This window comes from Temnothorax americanus, unplaced genomic scaffold, assembly GCF_048541705.1.
Source record: "Temnothorax americanus isolate GAGA-0224 unplaced genomic scaffold, ASM4854170v1 Scaffold12, whole genome shotgun sequence".
NCBI lineage: Eukaryota > Metazoa > Arthropoda > Insecta > Hymenoptera > Formicidae > Temnothorax > Temnothorax americanus.
In genome coordinates this window covers 4,317,347-4,339,359 of record NW_027509253.1, presented here as the reverse complement: position 1 = coordinate 4,339,359, position 22,013 = coordinate 4,317,347, and the positions used below count along the sequence as shown (strand labels likewise).

General features: G+C 35.7%; 1 protein-coding gene across 14 annotated transcripts in view; it reads left to right on the top strand.

Annotated features, from left to right (window-relative positions):
- Shaker (potassium voltage-gated channel protein Shaker) overlaps positions 1-21,422 on the top strand; it is a 120,238-nt gene extending 98,816 nt beyond the window's left edge. For 12 of the 14 annotated variants that reach the window (XM_077398445.1, XM_077398443.1, XM_077398440.1 and 9 more), the window contains 4 exons: positions 1,285-1,414; positions 7,072-7,262; positions 7,679-7,846; positions 7,945-21,422. In XM_077398445.1, coding sequence (XP_077254571.1) covers positions 1,285-1,414; positions 7,072-7,262; positions 7,679-7,839 — 482 coding nt within the window. In that variant the 3' untranslated portion in view covers positions 7,840-7,846; positions 7,945-21,422. Of the gene's footprint in view, positions 1-1,094; positions 1,225-1,284; positions 1,422-7,071; positions 7,263-7,678; positions 7,847-7,944 lie in introns of those variants that run through there. The other 2 variants (XM_077398446.1, XR_013255750.1) reach the window with 2 other exon arrangements.
- Positions 21,423-22,013: the final 591 nt, after the last annotated feature.

Here is a 22,013-nt window from a genome sequence, read left to right as displayed (position 1 = left end):
ATAGAGCCACATGTCACCCCCAAAATTGTTTACTTTTGCCATTGCAAGTTATTATTGAAAACCGTTTAAAAGGTTGAGGTTTAGTTTTAAGAATTTAAAGGTAGCAAAATGCTGTCATTTCTTATATTTTACGAATAAATTTGTTATTTAAATAATATTTGTTGTTGTTTAAAAATCATATGTTGTTACTCTATCGATTTTATTTTTGGACTAGATTTTTTTAGTTTGTTAAAAATTAATTTCTTTGTAATTGATTGGTTGTGTCAATATGTTCGTAATAAGACTGTGTCATTCAAAATCCGTAAATTGATTCATAATAAGTGAAGGTTGAGAGATATCACAACACAAAGTAACATTTTGGGAAATTCTAATAAAATCTAACTATTTTTGGCTCAATTTTCTAAATTTTACCTAACACACAGATGCAACTATTGAAATATTACTATTTTTCAACAACCCTTTTACAAATAAGATTGGTCAAATGTACAAATTGTTTTTTCACATTTAAAGGTGTTAACCCTTTTTAAGAATAAAATTCTATAGAACCAATTACTTTAGTCGTACATGGAAGAGTTCCTGTTATTAGATATGCCAACATACAATAAGACGACAATAATACAAAACTTCTAGAAATGATTTTTTTGCTATTGAAAGACGAGCCGCAAATTCTCATCAAGGAAATTACTTGACTGATTTTCAACTGAAAGTTGAATCAATTCGGAAATTGATTGAAAGGGAATCAGTTGATTCTATAGTTTTAGAATGTGGACAGGTCCAAGTGTTCCAGATGTGATCACGAAATCATCCAGATTGGATGATTCTAGTAACTGAGTCGTGTGCTCACAACGTATATATCATGTGGACAGTATCTAGGTGCGATCAGCCGATTACCTGGATTATAAAATTCTGTTTAATCCTGGGATGGGATAAAGCGTGTAACCACATGGACGATTCCAGATGCGATCAGGAAGACGAACGGATCGGACGATCTCAGTAGTCGGATCCTCGCCTCCTCGCGAGACCGATGTATACGACGCGCGTGGACGATGACGTATACCGTCCTGACCCGTGCCTTCCTCTTGTGTGCGTTGCAGGTGTGGTGCTGTTTTCGTCGGCGGTCTACTTCGCGGAGGCCGGCACGCAGGACAGCTTCTTCAAATCGATACCGGACGCGTTCTGGTGGGCGGTGGTCACAATGACGACCGTGGGATACGGGGACATGAGGTACAGAGCCACCGGGGGCGTTAAACCCACTGAACCGGTGTTTTCTTCCTTGCATTGCAGGTGTGGTGCTATTCTCGTCGGCGGTATACTTCGCGGAGGCCGGCTCCGAGAATTCGTTCTTCAAGTCCATTCCGGACGCGTTCTGGTGGGCCGTTGTCACGATGACGACCGTGGGCTATGGTGACATGACGTATGATGTACTCACTTTCATTTAAGACTTTAGTTAATCCCCGCAAAACAATGATGACCGCTTTAGGTTGTCGAAAGAGGGAGAGAGGAAGAGCGAGAGAGAGAGAGAAAGATCGAGAGCGAGAGAAAAAGAGAGAGAGAGGGGAGGGAGGGAGAGAAAGGGAGAGAGAGAATGGGAAAGAAAGAGAGCGAGAGAGAGAGAGAGAGAGAAAGAAGGAGAGAAAGGAGTGAGAGTGAAAGATAGCGAGAGAGAGAGAAGGGAAGGAAAGGGACGGAGGGAAGAAAGGAGGAAGAAAAGAAAGGGAGAGAAGAGAGAAGAAAAAATAAACAAGAGAATAAGAGGGATACGAGGAAAATGGAAGGGATTAGGAAGAAAGGAAAAAGGAAGAGAAAGAGAGAAGAGAGAGAAGAGAGAAAGAAAGATAGGTAGAGGGTAAGATGCGAGAAAGAGAAAAAGAGAAAAAATAAAGAAGGGGAGAAAAGAGAATGGAACATATGGGAAAGGAATGGAAGGGAGAGAGGAGGGAAGAAGGGGAGGGAGGGAGAAGGGAGAGAGCGAGCGAGCGAGAGAGAGAAAGAGAGAGAGAGAGAGAGAGAGAGAGAGAGAGAGAGAGAGAGAGAGAGAGAGTGTGTGTGTGTGTGTGTGTGTGTGTGTGTGTGTGTGTGTGTGTGTGTGTGTGTGTGTGTGTGTGTGTGTGTGTGTGTGGGGGGTGTGTGTTGTGTGTGTGTGTGTGTGTGTGTGTGTGTGTGTGTGTGTGTGTGTGTGTGTGTGTGTGTGTGTGTGTGTGTGTGTGTGTGTGTGTGTGTGTGTGTGTGAGAGAAAGAGAGAAGTTTAAACACACGCAGCTCCTCGACTTTTTTTGGTCACTGAACATTTCTTTGAGATTGCACCAACATTGATTAATTATTTAAATATTTCTTGCAAAATTTCGATTGAAATATGTTTTATAATTTATAATAAATGCGAACTTTAAATAACTTTATAAGTTTAAATAAGTGTACGTGGTAATTGGCACGCAATGTGAATAATATTAGTAATATTAATTAGTATGAAGCAATAATTATTGAATTATATTCTATAACTAATTAGTCGAGTACAATTAGTTGAGATTGTTGGCGCAATCACTTTTTATCCTTTAAATCTTTGCCTTTCCTTCTGGTCGGCACGCGTTGCTCGAAGCACGCTTTGGTTATTCTACGTTGATCACGTACTTCCCTGTTTATTTGAAATTGTTAATAATGGACAGATTTGACCAAGATTTTGATGAATAAGAGTTCTTCTATTACATACGGGAGAATAATTTTGAATAAAAATTTTAATTGATCTAATTGTGTTTATTTAAATATACGGAATCCATCTACTTTGATAATTATATTTATAACGAATGATTAAGCAGTTCATATGGAATTTTGGGATAATTAAAGCTATTTCCCTATTGGCTTAAAATGATTAAATCTGATACACTTCTTCAAGTTTTCCTGTTTTTTTCCTTATTGCGCACTCATTAATTACGAAACTGATATCTATCTTATGCATTGCACACATCCTTAAATTCATATATAATGCCTCTTATTAGCAATTTTTAACATAGGTTGTATAAATCAGGTTGTATAAATTTTGTATCATATATTTAATAAGCATTTATATATTATTAAATTTTGTAGAGGCACTTTATATGAAATTCATATATAGTTGCTCACAATCATAATTGGAAAACCCTAAATATCACGAACCAAAACTGCTATTTATCACGTCATTTTCCAATTATGCAACCTATAATTACATGTTTCCATTTTAATAAACAGATTACATTTTATATTCCATTTCACAATACTTTTGCTTTTGCCTATTTACACTTCCTCATGCTATCTGCTATTATCACTTGTTACATTAATAATAGATCCTTTTTAATAAGTTCAAAATTGATTTTCTAACAGTTGCAAAGAAATCAAACTTTTGTTAAAAATTATTTTACTGTAAATTCCTACAAAACGCATCATCGGAACGGCGATACTGTCGAAACATTCTATATATACATATCCCTGAAACTTCTAGAGCTATTATGTAGCAGCTTATTCGGCACTTCGCGCGAACGTACGAATGTGTAAAATTAGTGTGGCTCAGATCACATCAACAACACCACAATTTTAACGCTCGTAAAGATCTTGACGATGCCTATTGTTTCTTCTGCGCATTATCTTGCCATTTGCTCAAACGTGACTCTCGAGATTGTTTAACGTATTGTTTAACAGTATCCTGCATATCTCTGCTCTCTGCGAAAATATCCACTTTATTCGATAAATAAAATGGTATTAAAAAGAAATCTTTTTTTCTAGAGGCTTAAAATAAAAACAAAGTTTCAATCAATCTATTTCCTAGTTAAAAATTTTGATATCAGACGTAAGTTAGTTAGTTTGTTTTTATATCGAAATACTAAGCCAATTTATCTTTCTTTATCTTTTGATGATTGAGTGAAATCTTATTCTCGACATTTTCTCTCACTTGAGAAGAATTTCCGTTATACGGCCTAGGAGGCCTCTCGAGCGCGATTGCCTCCCGTAAATCAATAAAGTGTCCTCAGACACTTCGGAACCGCCCTGGAGCGAAGGAAAAAAAATCATGCAGAGATTCGAAGCCACCATACTACGCTGCATTCTTGCGTATCGATCGATGCACGCCCGCGAAATGCGCGCGGCCGCGCGCGAGGTGTCCAGGCAAGCCGCCGCGGCTATTCCACTTCCGATGACCTCCGCAACGTAGTTTGATGAACTCGCACTATAAATGGCCGATATTGTTTGCAATTTGCAAAGACTATATGACACTTGCCCTTTGCACGTCGTCGACAGTAGAACCGTAACGTTGAGTATGAACGATTAATAAACTATAGACTTTATCTCGAAATTAACAGACTTATCTCGCGAATTAATGCGGAAATTAAATTTTCCTAATAAAAAAAGGAATAATGAACAATAATGAAATAAAAAATACACCGGAAAAATATATATTATAGATAATCTCATATTTACTGTATATATTTACGTTATTGTCACGATTCTTAGGGGAAAATGTCAGAGCACGTAACAATCGACCTCTGGTATTTTTTGTTTACTTTATTGGAAGTAATTTAATGACGCAAGTAATGGCGTGATCGACTGTGCGCAGAAGTGAATGCTGTGTTTGCCCATTAAGTGATCGCAGAATAACGTTAACCCGCATGGCTCACGCATGATATACTATTCATCGACATGAAAGTTTTTGGAACAGCGAGTATGATCATTTAAGGGGAAATCTCCCGAGCAAAGACGAGTCGACCATGATTCTCTAAGCAAAACCTAATACGCGGGTATATAAAATCCAACTTCATTTTTTGTTTTATTTTCGCTTAGCTACATTCCAAGCGAAATGGAAAATGACTACATCACATGTCGAAATGATTGAAAAGATTGAAATTTTTCTACATTACAACTACTCCGTATGTTATTTAATCGACGACGAGAAAAAGATTACCACTCGTTACCTGCGCGTGAGCTCCGATCTATCGAATTGATCGGTTCACGCACTTTTTAGCTTAATTATCTAGAGACCTAGTGAACACAGTGTTCCAAATCGGGACGTATGACGTCTTTGAGGCGTCATACGTCCCGATTTGGAACATGCGTGTTGTCTGGAAGAGATATCTTTGACTATCCAGACTTTTGATTTCATTCAAATTCATTTCCATTTCATCTAATCTCTTTCTCGGTTTTGACTCTTCCTTGCTGTGCGCTTTTGAGACGAGGGATTTTTCCGAGTTTCCTAATTTTGCAAAATTTTGTTTAACGAAAAGGACCAATGCATGCGTCCCATGTTTGACGATTGCCTAGCATGCGATTGCCAAAACTATTGTTATTATACAATAGTCACAATTATTATTTTAAATGTTATTTTCTTGCTCGACCCCCATTTCTCCTCGAGATTATGCCATTGCCACTAATACAATCACTATTCGTCATGCATCATGAAGGTCCATAGTACGATAACATCTTGCGGGAACACAATCTCTCTTTTTTTAACTAATATGTAATATTCATTTTTTAATAATTTTGTCTTACATAAATGCAGACGAGTTGTTTTGTACATCTCTACGAACTTGCTGTATCAATAAATAAATATCAACGAAAAGTTCAAACATGATTAACTGACATATTTAACTGAACCATGAATTTGTCTTTTAATCTAATCGACTCTAGCAGAAATTAAACGCGAATTATTTTTTTAACATTTTTGTGCAAATTTTTTTTAGTTTGTTATTAAATTTGTCAAGGTTAAACTAATTGTCAAATTGACAAATTAAAAGTATCTTTAGTAGTGCTAAAATGAGAAAGTAGAAAGTGTACAGGGAAAGCGTGGAAGAAAGGATACAACAAACTTTTCGTTCATATTTAAATAGCACATCATTGATGATTTTATTATATTTGACTCAATTGATTTGTTCGGTAGGCGAGAGCTTAGATTGAATTTATGTCTCGTTCATAATCTAATTAGCGTCTTCTCCGTTAAATGTCGGTTTAGAAGCAGGAGGAAGCTCGGTAAAATTAAACGTCAAAATTAAAAGATAAAGATCAGCTATATTTTTAAAGAAATTCTAACTGTTTTTTGAAAGAATAAATTGACATTACAATAATTTTTGCAGTTACTTAACTATTATTATAGTTGTAGAATTGTGTACAAAGGATACTGATGACACAGTAGTATAATCGATTAACGCAGTTTTTGCAATATTAAACATTTATGTTTTCGAAGTATTGAGTTATTTTTATTCAGCGCTAATAAAATGACGCCGTAATCTTTCGTGTCTCTTCGGCGCACAACGAGTTATTATTCGGTCACATTTCACGAACGCCAGCTCGACTGTTTTATTCTTCTTTGAAAATTCAAAGCATTGATTTGGTCAAGTGCCCACCGTCTCTACTCATGTGCATCATTGGTGCAATATATCGAATTGTTCTGGCCTTACCGCAACGAGGTGCAATCAAATGCAACCGAATATAAATTGGCCGATCAGAGTCAATGTAAATTCTAATGGAATAAAATAGTACCGCAATTGGTGTATATTATTTTCAGTGGGCCAATAAAACACAATGTTCCTTTTTCCAAGGAACTTGTGGTTTCACGAAGAAGTCATTTTGGCGAATCCTTAAGTTAGTTTTCTAGTCTAGCCTAGGCTGCCCGCTTATACTAGACGCATCATGCTATACTTATGTACGAAAAACATATGGTATGAATCGTACGACGTTGGCAGAATACCAAATCGAAGGTGTAAGTCGTCAAGATATTACCGAGGGAGACGATCTCTTTCAATATATATGGGCTTATCAATGACGGGAAATGTATACAAGTGAATCATCCGAATATATAATAGATACAATTGGTATGCAGTATTTCGTGGTATACGTCCCCTTCATTTAACATTCCGCCAACGCACGCAGATTGTCATGTAACTATAGTACCGCATAATTAGCGCCACACTAGACACGGCAGACTCACACAAAGATAGAAACACCACACCTAGCACCAAGCCGAACTTTGCGATCATGATCCTACTATCGTCGCGTTTATAACGCACCGCCTTACACGCCTTAATATTTAATGCGGTATTCCTCCCCGTTCTGTTGCAGGCCCGTGGGAGTTTGGGGGAAAATTGTGGGCTCGTTGTGCGCGATTGCCGGTGTCCTGACGATTGCTCTGCCCGTTCCCGTAATCGTCTCCAATTTCAACTACTTCTATCATCGTGAGACTGACCAGGAGGAGATGCAATCGCAGAACTTCAATCACGTGACTAGTTGCCCGTATCTTCCTGGCACCTTAGGTACGCCGTAGTATCCTTTCAGGATACTCCAATGTGTTGCACGAATTTCACTAATCAAGAATCATTTAAAAGGCTGGTTTTTGATAATGTAAAAAATTAGATCGATGACGAGTAACTAAGGATTTCATCAAGTAATTTTTATAATATTGTAGCTTTAAAATATCGTACCAACGTGTTTTAGGTATATCAGAAAGATGACTATGTTGAATCATGAATAATGAATGAAATATTATACTTGCCCAGACATGCGTGCTGTTTGGATGTTTACACACCAAACATTGTCATAGTTAGTTTTAGAACTTACTAGATGTATTTTATATTTTCACTTTAAGGATTGTTGAGAATAGATCGATATTAAGAGATAAAAAATGAATGAAAATTTTCATTATATTAGAATATGTGCATGTACCTTTCAGGTTTGAAGAAGATCTCGATGTCGGAATCCTCGTCGGATATAATGGAGTTAGAGGAAGGCACCCTATTTACTCATCCGGAGATTACGAAGAAGTCAAATTGCAACCCTCACCACAATAACAATATCAATCCAGCCTGCATGAGCATCGAGACTGATGTCTGACTACTAGGTGCGCATTTGTAAATTCAGTAATATCCACGTGACAATCAACGTGATATCGGTATCTCGCAACCGACATTCTTATTTTCCGTCTTGGATGGATTATAGTGAAGGAGACGGTGGCAGCGTGGTGGCCGTTACTGAGCCAGTTGTCAAAGGGCAACTGCATCTCCCTGCGGTGCCTGACGTAGGCCTCCTTCACTCGTCATCATAGTCGTAAGCTGCTGGCATCACTCGCCAGCCTGTCCAGGTCCGTCATTGCGAGGGGCGTCTCGGGTCAGAAACACGCAAAGGATCACAGAGGATCGTGATCCCTCCGGGGAGCCTGCTTTTTCCCATCTGAGATGTATACGAGAAACGGAAGAGAGGTAGGGTGGGTCCAAGGGCGTGCGGAGATGGGGATGAATCTATAGCCCGTTCTCGAGACATCGTCGCCTACCTTCCCGCCACCTTCTCAACGAGTTTGCGCCCCGCGTAAGGACCCACGTGCGAACGAAGGGGACGGGATATTCCTCGTTCGCGTGCGAGCGCGCACGCGTGCGGCCCTAACCCCCGACACCACCGACTCCAGTGTTCAAAACAAAAAATAATAAAGATATAACAAATGATAACCGAAGAAACATCACGGCGTTCTCGTATAAAGCGCTGTCGAGTGTCCCCCCGTCCCTTTACGAGCTCCTCCGACTTTCAGAATGCCAGACGGGTGAAGTAGAGAAGGGGGAGCTGGTAGGTAGCGGAAGCAACACAAATGGGGATTGTACCAGATAACACTATATTAATTATTATCGATATAAATTAATTGAGTACCGTACACGTAGGGCGAGGGTAAGTTAACAAAGTATGTTTTATGATAAAATCGCGAATGCGAGAAGACGTTTAGAAAATGCTGCTTGCGGAAAGAGGTGAAAAAGGGAAACCGACAAGAACGCTTTATAAGAGATGTATCAAGAATGAAGGACTGAACGATGATGGCCACAGAGATAAAAAGAAAGAGAGGGGGGTGGGCGAGAGGGAAGGAAAAAGAGAGAAAGAGATGGAGTGTGTGTACGGCGTAGACTGTTTCGTTCCTCTTTTTTTTTTTTTTTTAACAAAGGACACTAAAGTCGATTTTCGAATCTATTTATACGATATGTTATTCGACAATGGAATTAATTTTTTTCGTCTTGTTACATTCGCACACATGCACATGTAACATATTTAAATGCTGATAAAGCGATAACGTCGACGTTAATTGATTGAAGTTCAATCATTTCTTAAAGACGAAAGGGTAATCAATTTCAGATTATTGATTATATTGATAACCCCATAATCCGAAATATTTGCAGAAATGATGAACAAACGATTTTTATGATATCCACGATTACAAAAATTACTCTAGCAATTTTTAATTGCACCCCCGCTGCTTAAATTTACTATTATAAACTTATTAGATTGCATTTTTCAAGATTATCGACATTCGAATTACGGTACAATTTTATGTTATGTTTATGTTTTGAAGCTCTTATCATATGTAAAACTTTATCTATTCGCTTATTCGAAGTTATCTTCACGCTTATGTACATATATCCAAAGCGAAGAGAAACTATAACGTACCAGTATTAAGTAACGGGGGTGTATATATTGAATAAGGTCTGAATAGCGAATTCCGAGATGTTATACAATAAATCGGATACGAATATCAAGACGATGCGAGCAATTGTAATGATAAGAAACGTCCAAAAGAAAAAAAATTTTTTTAACCGAACATGTCTGCCGATGGCGCGCGAATTTTATGCCCAAATCATAATTTCAATCTCTCAAAGTGTACAATTTGATATTTTTGTCTTCGATATGTGCGACAACGATTTCTCGAAAAAATCGCGGATGATTGCTTGCAGAAGCAAGATAGTGATGATGACAATTAGCATGCACAAGTTTGAAACATGTATGTTAATAATAATTCGTATATCACGTTCTTCGTCTTTATTAAAGCTCAAAGATGAAAGAATCACTGTGTGATTTCTTACGAAAATAATCTCTGATTAAGCTATCAAGGGTATCTCTTTGATAATGAAGAATAGAAACTTGTAAAACGTTGAGAGAAAGCTTATGCAGCTCTTATAGTGTTTTCCTCTTCCTCTCTTATATAAGTAAATTTTTTACGGGGTTAGTATTCTTTGTAAAAGTGATTTCCAATTTGTTCAAAAAAAAAAAAAAAATAATAATAATAAAGAAAAAGAACCGATGTTGCGCGTTGTATGTTATGCCGATGACAGAAAGAGAAGAGGCCGTTCCCAGCTAGCAAAAGCCTTCAAAAGACGTCCCAAAAACGTTTAAAAGACGTCTAAAGGATGTTCTTATTTATAGATGTCTTCCAAATGTCCCCAAGACGTTCTTTAGAAACTTTTGCTGGGTTGTTTCGAGCTATAAGTTAAACAGTAATTCATGTCAAAAAAAGGAAGAGGAAGACATGCGATACTGAGATAAACGATTGTCTGGAGAACGAATTGGCATGCCAATCGATCCTCGCACCCAATCTCACACCGAGTTTTCAAATCTGTTCATCTTTCCCCCCGTACGACGAAAGTACGTCGCAGAATTGCCAATACTGCCATATTTCACACATCTCTCTCGATTTATAATCGCGCCAAGAAGTCACCCCAAAGTACATTCTACCGGTGTCAAATCGACCCGATCCGATCGATCTTCTGATATGCTGATTCGATCTAAACTCCAAAGTCGACTCGTGGGACGTATCTTCGCTCGCATAGAGTTCAAGAAAAACACAAGGGAGGAATCCGCAAAAGAGAAAATGCAAAGTCCATTGTTCCATTTCTCAAGGTTATCAATTTTCGATTGCCGCTTGATTCGATCAAAAAAGAAAGAAACGAAGCCGCTCACGTAAACTTTTTCAGTATCCCATTACTGCAATGTTAGTTATATTTTCCATTGATTGTCATTAAGTTCCGTTAATAGTGGAAGCTAATTAAAATTCGCAGAGAGAGTGGGGGATTTTATTTAAAATCTTCGTATTCAATTTGATACTGAAGAAGTTAACTATTTTTGTTTAGAATAGAAAAAAGATGCAAAGCATGTTTAAGGCTGATACATAATGAAAAGTTCAAATAAAATATAGGAGCAAGAATTAAAAAATTAGCCAATACTAACTTAAAAAATAAAAAAATAGTTTTCTTTATTCGTGGTGGTAACACACGAAAAAGAAATAGTTGCTGTCGAACGGCAAAATCAACGGAATAATCTCGATATCATAATTGCCAGTCTTTCATAATGCGAGAATTAGCGGAAGGCGTAGAAGAGGCATTTAATTAGAGAATAAACATGATTGAGAGGTCAAATATTATTAATGTTCCCTCCGTTTTTTAGGGCGGAAGTAGTCTTGCACTATAATTGATGAGAAAAGGGTATAAGAATTGTATCGTGGATACATATTGATTCTCTATTCGTTATTTAATGCATTGCGGATTAAATGTTTGTCGACACCAATTTACATTGGTTGTTCTTACATTTCATTCTGTATCAGCCGTGTTTTAGTCAAGCAAACAATTACGTTGGAAAACGACGAAGCAAAATAACCAAAGAGAGAAAAGAAAGAGGAAACAATTCGATTTTATTAGGTAATTTTAGAAGTGGATTTAACAGATGACTGATCTCGTCTTTTAATAGACACAAATGTTGATAATGAAATTTTAGTCCGCAGTACGATAGAGATTGCAAAAGGGATAGAGAGATAGAGGATGACATGCGTGCGTGTCAGAGAGTGAGAGTGAGAATGGAAGTGAGAGTGAGAGTGAGAATGAGAGTGAAAGTAAGAGTGAGAGAGAGAGAGAGAGAGAGAGAGAGAGAGAGAGAGAGAGAGAGAGAGAGAGGTAAAATAATGTATTACTGATACAATAGTTACACGAAGATTTACGTTACACGCTTTCAATACAATATACTCAAACCTTTCGCCTCGCTGATTTAGTCCGAGAAACGACATATAGAAGTAATTAAAAAAAAACCAAAATATAAAAAAATTACACATCAAACTACCAGCCTAGTTAAAATCGACAGAATCGAGAGACGGAGAGAAAGAGTGTAAAGGAAGAAAATGCATGAGAGCAAGAGAGAGCAAAAACGTTTCATAAACGATAAATTTATTACTACTACTATTATTCTTACTACTATCACTACTGCAACCACTACTATTATTATTACTACTACTATTACTTATCACTACTATTTACTATTATTAACTACTAATTACTATTACTATTACAACTACTGCTGCTATTACTATCAAACAAAAAAAAAACAAGCTACGATGAAGTATTTAGATAACGAGAAACTACTTCGTTAGGCAGCCAGTAGCCATTAGAGTACACGAAAATAGCCATTAGGTGGCGAACTACATCATCGTTGTTGCTGCGTCGGAATCATCGATAAATATTTGTATCAAAATTCAAGTAGGCTCGATCAAGCCAAAGGCGGTTGTACATAGTCGGTCGAACAAAACGCGAAAAATTTGTCAGATAGAGAAAAATACTGTAAAATGCCAGATGCGTTGTTATTCCGTTCGATTTCCATCGGCAGACTTTCGTCGCTTAAAAATAAACGCAAAAGGTTGAGCTTTAATGACGAGCTTTTAAAGATGAATAGATTTCTTGTCTAATTTCGAAAACTGTTCTCTATTAAAGTTCCTCATAAATCAATTTCAATAATAATTACATAATCTTTAACATTTATTTGATTCATCCTTCAAATCAATTAAACTAAAATTGAATTAAAATATAGGACAAAAGTTGTACTACTTTAAAAATTTATAATACCAAAATTATATATCCGTCGAGATATTGGAATTGGATTTAGTTAGTAACTTCAAAATTGCTTTCGGTCTCTAAATATGAAAACGTCACATTAAAGCGAATATCCGAAAATCCATTGAACTTCCATTATGCCGTGTGTATTTTTAATTATGCGAACAAGGAAGGAGAAAGAAAAACCCGAACAAGATGTCGCGGCAGCGTAACTTTCGACATTCAATTCGTGCACCGAGAGCATGAAAATGGCTTTGACGTTTTACAAATGGCACAGAATGAATGAGCGGGAGTAGCCGATGTTCTTTTTTTTATAAAATTAAGTCACCTGTATTCTGTCCTTCTGACTGGAGGTAGAGAGAAAGGAACATTTTTTCTCACGACCCTTTTCACAGTTCTGTATAAGAATTAACAAAGCGACTGTTGAATTATCAAAGCATCTCCTGGTCTCCTCCACTAATGATCCGAGAAAGAGACAGAAAAAAAGAAAAACAGGACAAAGAGCGTGAATGAGCGTGTAAACACGATGAGTGAGAAAGAGAAAAAGGAAGGATGGTATACACTGTGTGCGTGAGAATGAATGAGAGGGAAGAAAAATAATTTATTGGGTGATGAATTATGCGAGCCGAAGATGCATTCCGAAAAATAACTAGGGTAAAAAATTTAAAAAGAAGAAAAGAATTAGTCTTTCGCTACGAAGCTAGAATTATATTCCGCTGTCGCTATAGAACGAAAATGATTCGTCGCTATTAATTAATTGACGCGAGAAGAAGACGCGAAGAGGAGATAATCGGCTAACTAAATAGTAATAATAGTAATAAATAAAATAACGCATATGGTAATCAGGCTGGGCAAGAATATTATGAATACTAATTATTCCATTGAAGATAAAGCAAATAAATTAAAAGCAGGTCAGAGTGCCGGCACCACTCTCGAGCATCCCCCGTCCTTTCTGGCCCCTCTCTGGATCGTCACGATTAATCCTTCCTTACTCGATTCTTGCGCACGATCGTCTCACACTATCGAACTAAAATAGCAATAAACTGCTAAAAATTAATCGTATCGAGATCATGTAAAAATAAAATAACAAATGCATTGTATTACGGACATAAGATATCCGATACGCGAAAGGTAGGATCAATCGTAATGGATCCTTGCGCATTTAAAAAAAAAAAGGGATAAGAGTTTTATGGCGTGAAAGATGCTCGTACGCCGCGCCCGGCGTGTAAAAAAGAAAAGTAACACAAAAGGAGGACATATTAAAATAAGAAGTTGACGAAGATGAGAAATAAAAAGCAAGTGCGAGCGCTCGTAGATCGAGACGATCGCTTTCAAGTGATATATTTAGGTATTATATGGGTTTATGGTATTAAAGACGCTGAAAATAATATAGTGTAAGAAACTAAAGCGAATGTTTGTTATCACTCGGATAACGTTTTCGACGATTGATTTATGCCGCGACGAGTATTATGTGTAAATGCATGTAGATATATTATATACAGGGTGAATCGTAAAGCGCGGAAATCAGTAGCAAAATTATATTCTTCGATGAATATGCGTGCAGAGTTAAATTTATTTGGAGATTTTTGAAATCTCCGCTATTTTTATCACAGTTTTTATAATATTTAAATAACATGCTGAGCGTTGATTTTTTTTCGCTTTTAAAATTGATTTGCTGAGATATCTTTAAATTATCTGACAATTCTCTATATAATCCAGATTTTCGTATCAATTCTTTTCGAGAAAAAGTCGTTTCCGAATTCATCGTGGAATAAGTGCCTGCTACCGGCTCTCAAATTTAACGGAATACCCTATATATTATGTACATGTGTAATATAAAAAAAAAAATATATATATATACATACATATATACTAAGTATGTATATGTAACTGATGCCAGGAGAAAACACGGGGCAGATAAATCGCAGGGAAAAAGAAAACACATCGCGCTCGACACTTTGTGGAGGGAAGAGAAGTAAAATTTGTTTGCAAATAGTAGAAAGTACTAATGTTATTATGTATACATATACATACGCAACATATACATGCATACACACAATGACGTACACGACACACAAGGGTGACTTGCGAAATAAGCTATTTAGTAGGCTAAATCTCTAAAGAAACAAAAAAAAAGAACATATGAAGAATTTGTAACGCGAGAGCTGCATATATGCGGTAGCGGCCATCCCTGCCATTCTAGTTGATCAGTATCCGTTTTGTGAATTAATTAAATCAATTAATTATTGATCAAGGACTCGTTTATATAGTGTTGAGCACTGTTTTAAGTGCTTTTCATTTTTTGGCTGTGTGAAGCTTAAATTAACGTAATTTAATGAGGAAAGGACACATAATTATCGTATCAACTTCATATCATCATTTTCAAAACTTTTCCGAAAAGCGGGAAGAGATAAATGAAAAATGCACGAAAATTGGAGTAAGTCAGAAAGAGGGGAAGAGAGATAGAGAGAGTATGTGTGTGTGTGTGTGTTTGCGTGCGTGCTTTGAGATGTGTCGAGATTGCTATCATGAAATGGAAGAGATGGGAAAGAAGGCAAGAAAGAACAGGAAAATCTGCAACAAACATTCACGTCAACAGTTATTAATAATCCAATTATTAAGTAACATTAAGTAATAATGAAAAATAGTAATAACGAGTAATAAAAAACCAATAAGAATATGTTAATAATAATCGATAAGTGTGTGTGTGTGTTACGAACGCGCGCCACGTTTCCTTCGCGATACGTTTTAATGTATATTATTATAAATGATTCCGTGTATCTCCGTTTGTACGCATTTTAACAAAGAAGAGAAAGAAAGAGGGAGGAACAATGAGAAATAATAAGCTAATTACTACAGAATACATTTAGTGGTGTATGAATATACCAGAGAAAAAAAGGATACTACACATACTCTTAACGGTACTAGCTCAGAAATATCCTGCCGAGTTGCCCCGATTTACGCTAAGAACCACTTGGCACGTTTTCACGAACAAACAGGAAATTTATTAAGTTTATAAGCGCTAAGAGAAGTTAAGTCCATCGCCTTATTCAGAATTAAATAAAAACTATGAAAATAAACGAAAGAAAGAGAAAGAAAATTTAAAAAGAAGAAAAAGACAATAGAGAGAGAAGTAGCGAAAAGGGGAAAAGAAAAGGTAAGGAAAAAACGAGGAAAATTAAAGGAGAAAAGAATGTGGAGAAAAAATTTAAAAAAATATATAAGCGATAGAAGAACTGGGCATAAAGTGAAAAAAGACAGCATGTGGAACACATATAATCTATTTTTCGCTTACGTCACACGGATACACACACAAATACACACAAATACACACAAATACACACAAATACACATAAATACACACACACACACACACACACACACACACACACACACACACACACACACACACACACACACACACGATGATCCTATGAAATATTATTATATGATTAAAAAGAAAAAAACAAAGAAGAACTGCTAATTTTTCTAACAAGCCCGCGGATGTCGCCGGAAAACGACTGATGTCCTACGTTTTCCTGCGGCAATGTTTTGTAAAGTCACTATTTCTATATTGCGCAACGAGTTGCTGCGTTCCATTAAATAAAAAATGGAGGAGAAAAAAATTCAGCATAATTATTTACCGATTTCAGCGAAGCTGCGCAATTAAAGGACAAAAAGGGAGATATAAAATGGCTGTAATGCACGAGACTCGATAATGAATTTGTATACTTAAAAGGAGATCTGCGATATAGAAAGTTTTATAAATTTTTAGATAATTTGATAAATTTTTTTAGAAAATTCGTTGAAGAAGTTTGAATAAATTTTTAAATTCGCAAATTTTTATTTCTTTGCACATATTCTTAGCATTGCAGATCTTTGGTGTCTCGATCTTTTGATGTGTATAATCTAAATGTTCCATTTGCTACTAATTACTATTAATTCTGAATTTTTACTTTTTTCTCATACTCGCCCGTATTCATTATCGCGACTCGTGTATTTTCTGCGGTAGATTGAGAACTGACGGAGATCAAGTTCCGTTAGCCGGGTACCAAGGCACTCAGGGCAACGATTAATATCGATCTTATTTATACGATGATCTAAGCTATTTTTGTTGTACGTTTATTACACTGAAAGAGATATTTATTACACGCTACGCGAAAATTTACGCGCAATATATTCAATGCATCCGTAGCTATTAAATGAAATAAACGCAAATGAAAAGCTCTCCTGATTATTAATAATTAACTCTTCGAAAATAAAATCGCGCAGTTCGTAACGGATGAAGCTTTATACCTCATATCGTTATGCCACGCTCGGAACTTTCGTAATTTAGCAAGATAGATAATTTGGACGAGGCATTTTCTGTTTTTCTTTCTTTTTTCATTCTTTTACATTTTCAAGTTTTAAACATGTAATGTGATTTTTTTCGCGTTTTACATAAAGTGCACAAATATAATTGAGAGAGAATTAAGCTAACGATACAAAATTATGTTTGTTCGCGCCAATTAGGATTGCCGTCACGTTACAGATTTATTGATAGATTATGTAAAACTACGGATGAGAGGATGGAAAGGGAGAGAGAGTTCGAAGGGACTGAAAGAGAGAGCTTTTGCAAAAGCTGTAAACATGCATCGGAGAAAATGACGCGTGCTCATTGAATATCATGCAAGCATATCTAATACAGCAACACCAAGAAATACTCGTGAGAAAATGAAAATGAGAATTTTCCGTTGGTTAAAAAAAAAGAGGAGATTCAAGAAAGGAAATTAAAAAAAGGAAGATATCTTAAGAACGAGAGAAAATAAAAATAAAAATTTTTTTTACGTAAAAGAAAAACAAAGGGAATTACATTTGTTATAAATTGATACACGGGTGCATTGTTACGACGTCACAATTATGTTCATCGAATCGTAAAAGAATTGGATGGAGAACTATAATATGTACAGTTTTTGGGAATAAGTGCGATGAGAATCGGTTTATCGATCGAGATCCATACACATTGGAGCGAAACGATCCTCATTCACTAGCTGTGTACTAAGGGCAGCCATGTAGTGTTTATATAGTCCGTTTGTTAATGTTTCAGATACTTTATTAAATGTTGATATAATGCTATGTACTGTAAAACATTCCTTATTATTTGTGCCGGAACCTGTTTGAAATCTTTAACCCTTTATAGATTCGTTTTATACTTAATGTGATTTAGATATACATTGTTGAGCGATTAACACATTTGTTATACAAAAGATAAAAATTACTTTTTGAAAATTTTATTTGGCTAGTTACTTATATGGATAAATTATAATTTTTAAGGTTTAATACAAGTTATAAAATATAAAAGAACTTAGATTGTTATAAATTACATTAATTTCTCAAATTATAGTTTATAAAGAAAGTGTTATCCTATAAAGGGTTAAAAATTGAGCACTCCACACGTATTAGTCAATGATTGGTCAAACTGTTCATTAGCAATCATTAGGATGTATGTTAACATACTGGGTAATTCGAATGTATTCGCGAGAAATTTGGGAAATCAATTAGATGATTCAAAGGTTCTAACAAACCGAACGTAGTCTTGTGCAATTAAGTCTACGTGCATTTTAATTAATTAAATAATGAAGTCTCTTCTCGCTTTGAACAATTTAAAATGCATGCGAAAGACCTGGTACAGATAGTTACATAAAACTCCAAGGTATTCTCGTAAATCAAATCGCTGTGATTTGCGGAAAAACAAAGGAGGGAGGGAAATGGAGTAAATGTGAGAGGCAAATTCTGAAAGGATGTATATTGGAGCGAGAGATTACACACTTTAACGTTGTGTAAAATTTCTTATTGTATCGTTTTTTAAATTGTTTATTATGCGACATAAAAAAAAGTTGTAACTTCGACGCGCAATTAGAAAGTAATGTCGATTTGCAATTTTTTTTTAACAATTTATTAATTTAAGATCGATCGTTACTGTGTTTTCACAATTAATATTACAAGATAAATGAATGAAAAGAATATTCGATTTTCTTAATTTCGAGATAGCTGAGTGCAACTCGCGCGATTTAACCGTTTGACTGCTAAAGTATAAACTATATCTTTAATCTTGGTTCTTAGTACTTTTATGTATAAGATATGTAATATATATATATATATATATATATATATATAATTTTTTTTTTTACAAGAAATTGCAAAGATTTGGATTATTTTAACATTCTATCTTTTAAACATTCTTACAACATATTTAACTTCAAATAGAGCTCCCTTGTGTTCATATAATTTTATACTGGATTATATCGATTTAATTACTTTATTTTAGAATCTGTGTGCTAATCACAGTTGACGTTAAAAATACATATTTACATAATGCAATATATATTTTATTATATTAAACAATTTCTCGCGCTCTCTCAAACGGTTAATTGGAAACTCTCCGATTCGCATAACTGAAGAGTTTTTCGCTGCCAATTAATTATTATTAATTAGAGATAGTCCGATGCTAAGCGATCGCTGGTACGAAATCAAATGAGCGCTTAGCCGCGCTGAAAATTTTCCAATTGCATGCAAGAAGAAAGTAAAACCGATTTCACACGAGTCGCAAATCAATATCTTATGGTTTGCTTCTCGTACGAGTGTTATATTGTTACACAGTGTAAAAAGTTGGTATAAAAGAATTTATCTTTGTCCATTATTTTTGTTAGTTACCCACAGAAAATTTAGATTTACACTGTTAAGTTTTTGTGGACTTTCTCTGGTTCCTCAGAACTGTAGACAAATCAAATCACATACTGCTAGCGTTTGAATGTAATTCAAGTAATCTTGTTGTGATTACGATACGCGATTGCGATTAGAATAGAGTTGGGATCCAACTGTAATCCAATTATGATTTGGTTTTAATTCGATTGCAATTCGTGTGAGATCGGCGTAGAAAGATGAAAAAAAATCCATGCGGCACACCTTTGCTAAATAGTTGCAAAATATTGAAAGGATCGCGAACGATCCTAAGCTCGTATAGGAATGGCAACATAATAACGATATTTTTTAAATATCGATTATTTTTTCCAACTTATATAGAGATGGCAGAATAATATCGGTATTGTAAAAGTATATATTTTTGCGTTTTTATTGCTAACTGTAATGAAATAATGATGATTTAGAAATTTTTAATTCGCAGAGAATATCCGACTTTTGTCATTTCTAGAAATGGTAATATAATATCGATAATTAAGAAATATCGATATGTAACTAGCTGAATCTTAATATGTGCCATTCTAAGTCCATTTATACACGCCACGAGAAAACGCTCACAAATAATTTATAACATTTTATAAATAAATTGGCATATCAATGAGAAAAAAAAAGAGCGTATGCGTGCTTGTTTGTTGGGTGTTTGTGTGCGTGTGTGGGAGATACCTTCCCTCCAAAACAGAAAAAAATGTAAAGTATATGTGAGTGAGCAAGGAAAAAAAATGCGTGCGCGAGAAACTTAAAATTTATTGTTCTCACTTCTTCATCGATGAACGCTCTGCTGGTTTGGAGCGTAGTCATATCGTTAGTGTATAAGTCTGTGACGATGTTAATTATTGTAATATAAAAAAAGCAGGAGAAAACGGCGCGAGAGAGAAAAGAAAAATAATATAAGGAAATCGTTATTATCACGGAAGGATCGACGTAGGAAGATTAAATGGAGAAGAAGAGACGTGATATATTATTTGTCTAGTATTACTGGACACGCTTATAAAAGGGATAGTTTTTATAAGCCGAGACTCTGTTTCCTACCTCCCAACCATCATATAACCTGCTCTCTCCTCCTCCTTCGCTTCCCGTTCTTCAATGAATATTTTCACAATAGAAATATTAGGACTCTGTCCGTTTACGTTACGCGAGCTAGACCGCTTTTTGCAGAAGATGGAAAGAAACGCAGAATAAGCATGAATGAGTGAATGGGGGGAATCGAGAGGGAGAGAATGCGATAGGGAACTTGAAAGAAGAAAATGCGACAGAAAGAAATAAAGAAAAATGAGGAAAACAGCATACACAAATGATCGAATTAAAAAAAAAATGAAACAAAATTTGGCGAAAAAAAATAAAGAAAGAAAATAAAGAAAAAAGCAAGAGAGAGATATAGATAGAAAAAAGAAAGACGAAATATAAGTGAGCATGCGTATAAGAACGAGTGAGTAAGTGAATGAGTGAATGAACGAGAGAGAAAATGTGTGTGCGTGTGTGTATGTATGTGTGTGTGTAAAGAAACAATTGCACCTCGACGAATTTGAATCTATGATTTCCTCTCACACTTCTGCGCAGTGTTTTGGGCCCTTCCGTCCAATACGCGATGTACCACTGTCATAATTTATTTAATTTTTGCAAGTCTACGTACAATAAAATTGTTATTGCTGAAACGATAAGTATGTAAAATATATATACTGTACATTATGACCTTCGTTCTAAAAAAAAAAGCATTATTAAGGTCTCGCTGGACCAGGATTCCTGCCGTCCTGGCGTGTGTTGTAATTGTATATGTACATATACATGCGTATTTTTTAATATCAGACGGTACTTTACTCAATAATTAGGATCGCTTATTAGAGGGTATGTATATTTATATATAAATATAAAGACATCAGGTATATATATGTGTATATAAATATATATATACGCATATATGCGTGTACACGCGCGTGCGAGAGCGCGCGCGCGAGTTCGTGCACGCGTGCACACATTACGCGATAAATGAGAGTGGCATTCCCGACGCCATTGTCTGCGATGAACGATCTTCGAAAGGAATAAAGGCACTTTCACGTAGTAATGTGTTTGTATTCGACAAACTCCCCGTAAAACTGTTAGAATTGTTATTTCCTTACTTCAACTCCTTTATAATAAGGCCTGTTCGTTTATTTAGCTGAACTTCTTGCACGGGTCATCTTTCCTCTTTTTCTCTTCACGTTGGAGAGAAAAAGAGAAAAGATGAACTGTGCAACAAGTTCAGCTAAGGCTTGCGGTCCATTTGACGCTACAAACGCTTCGAAGCATGATCCTCTTCTCTTTTCTTTCAATGAAGAAAGAAGGAGAAGAAGGATGACGCTCCAAAGAATTTGTATCGTCAAGTGGACCGCAGCCTTTAACGAACAGGCCTAGTCTCATCAGTAGTGATTTCTATACTTTTGCTTTTGGAAACACTAAAAAGTAGTATTTTATAAATTTGGAATTGTATTATTAAAATTTGGGCGGGTATAATGTTGAACTTTTAAATTTTTCAAAATAATTCATCAAATAAATTTTAGTTTGTGTTATTAAGTTAAGCTCATTTTCTTTCAAAAGAGAAGAAGTTGTCCAACCTGCAGTTGCTTAGGCTTAGGATGAAGAAATCTGAATCCATCAGCAACCAACGCCTTA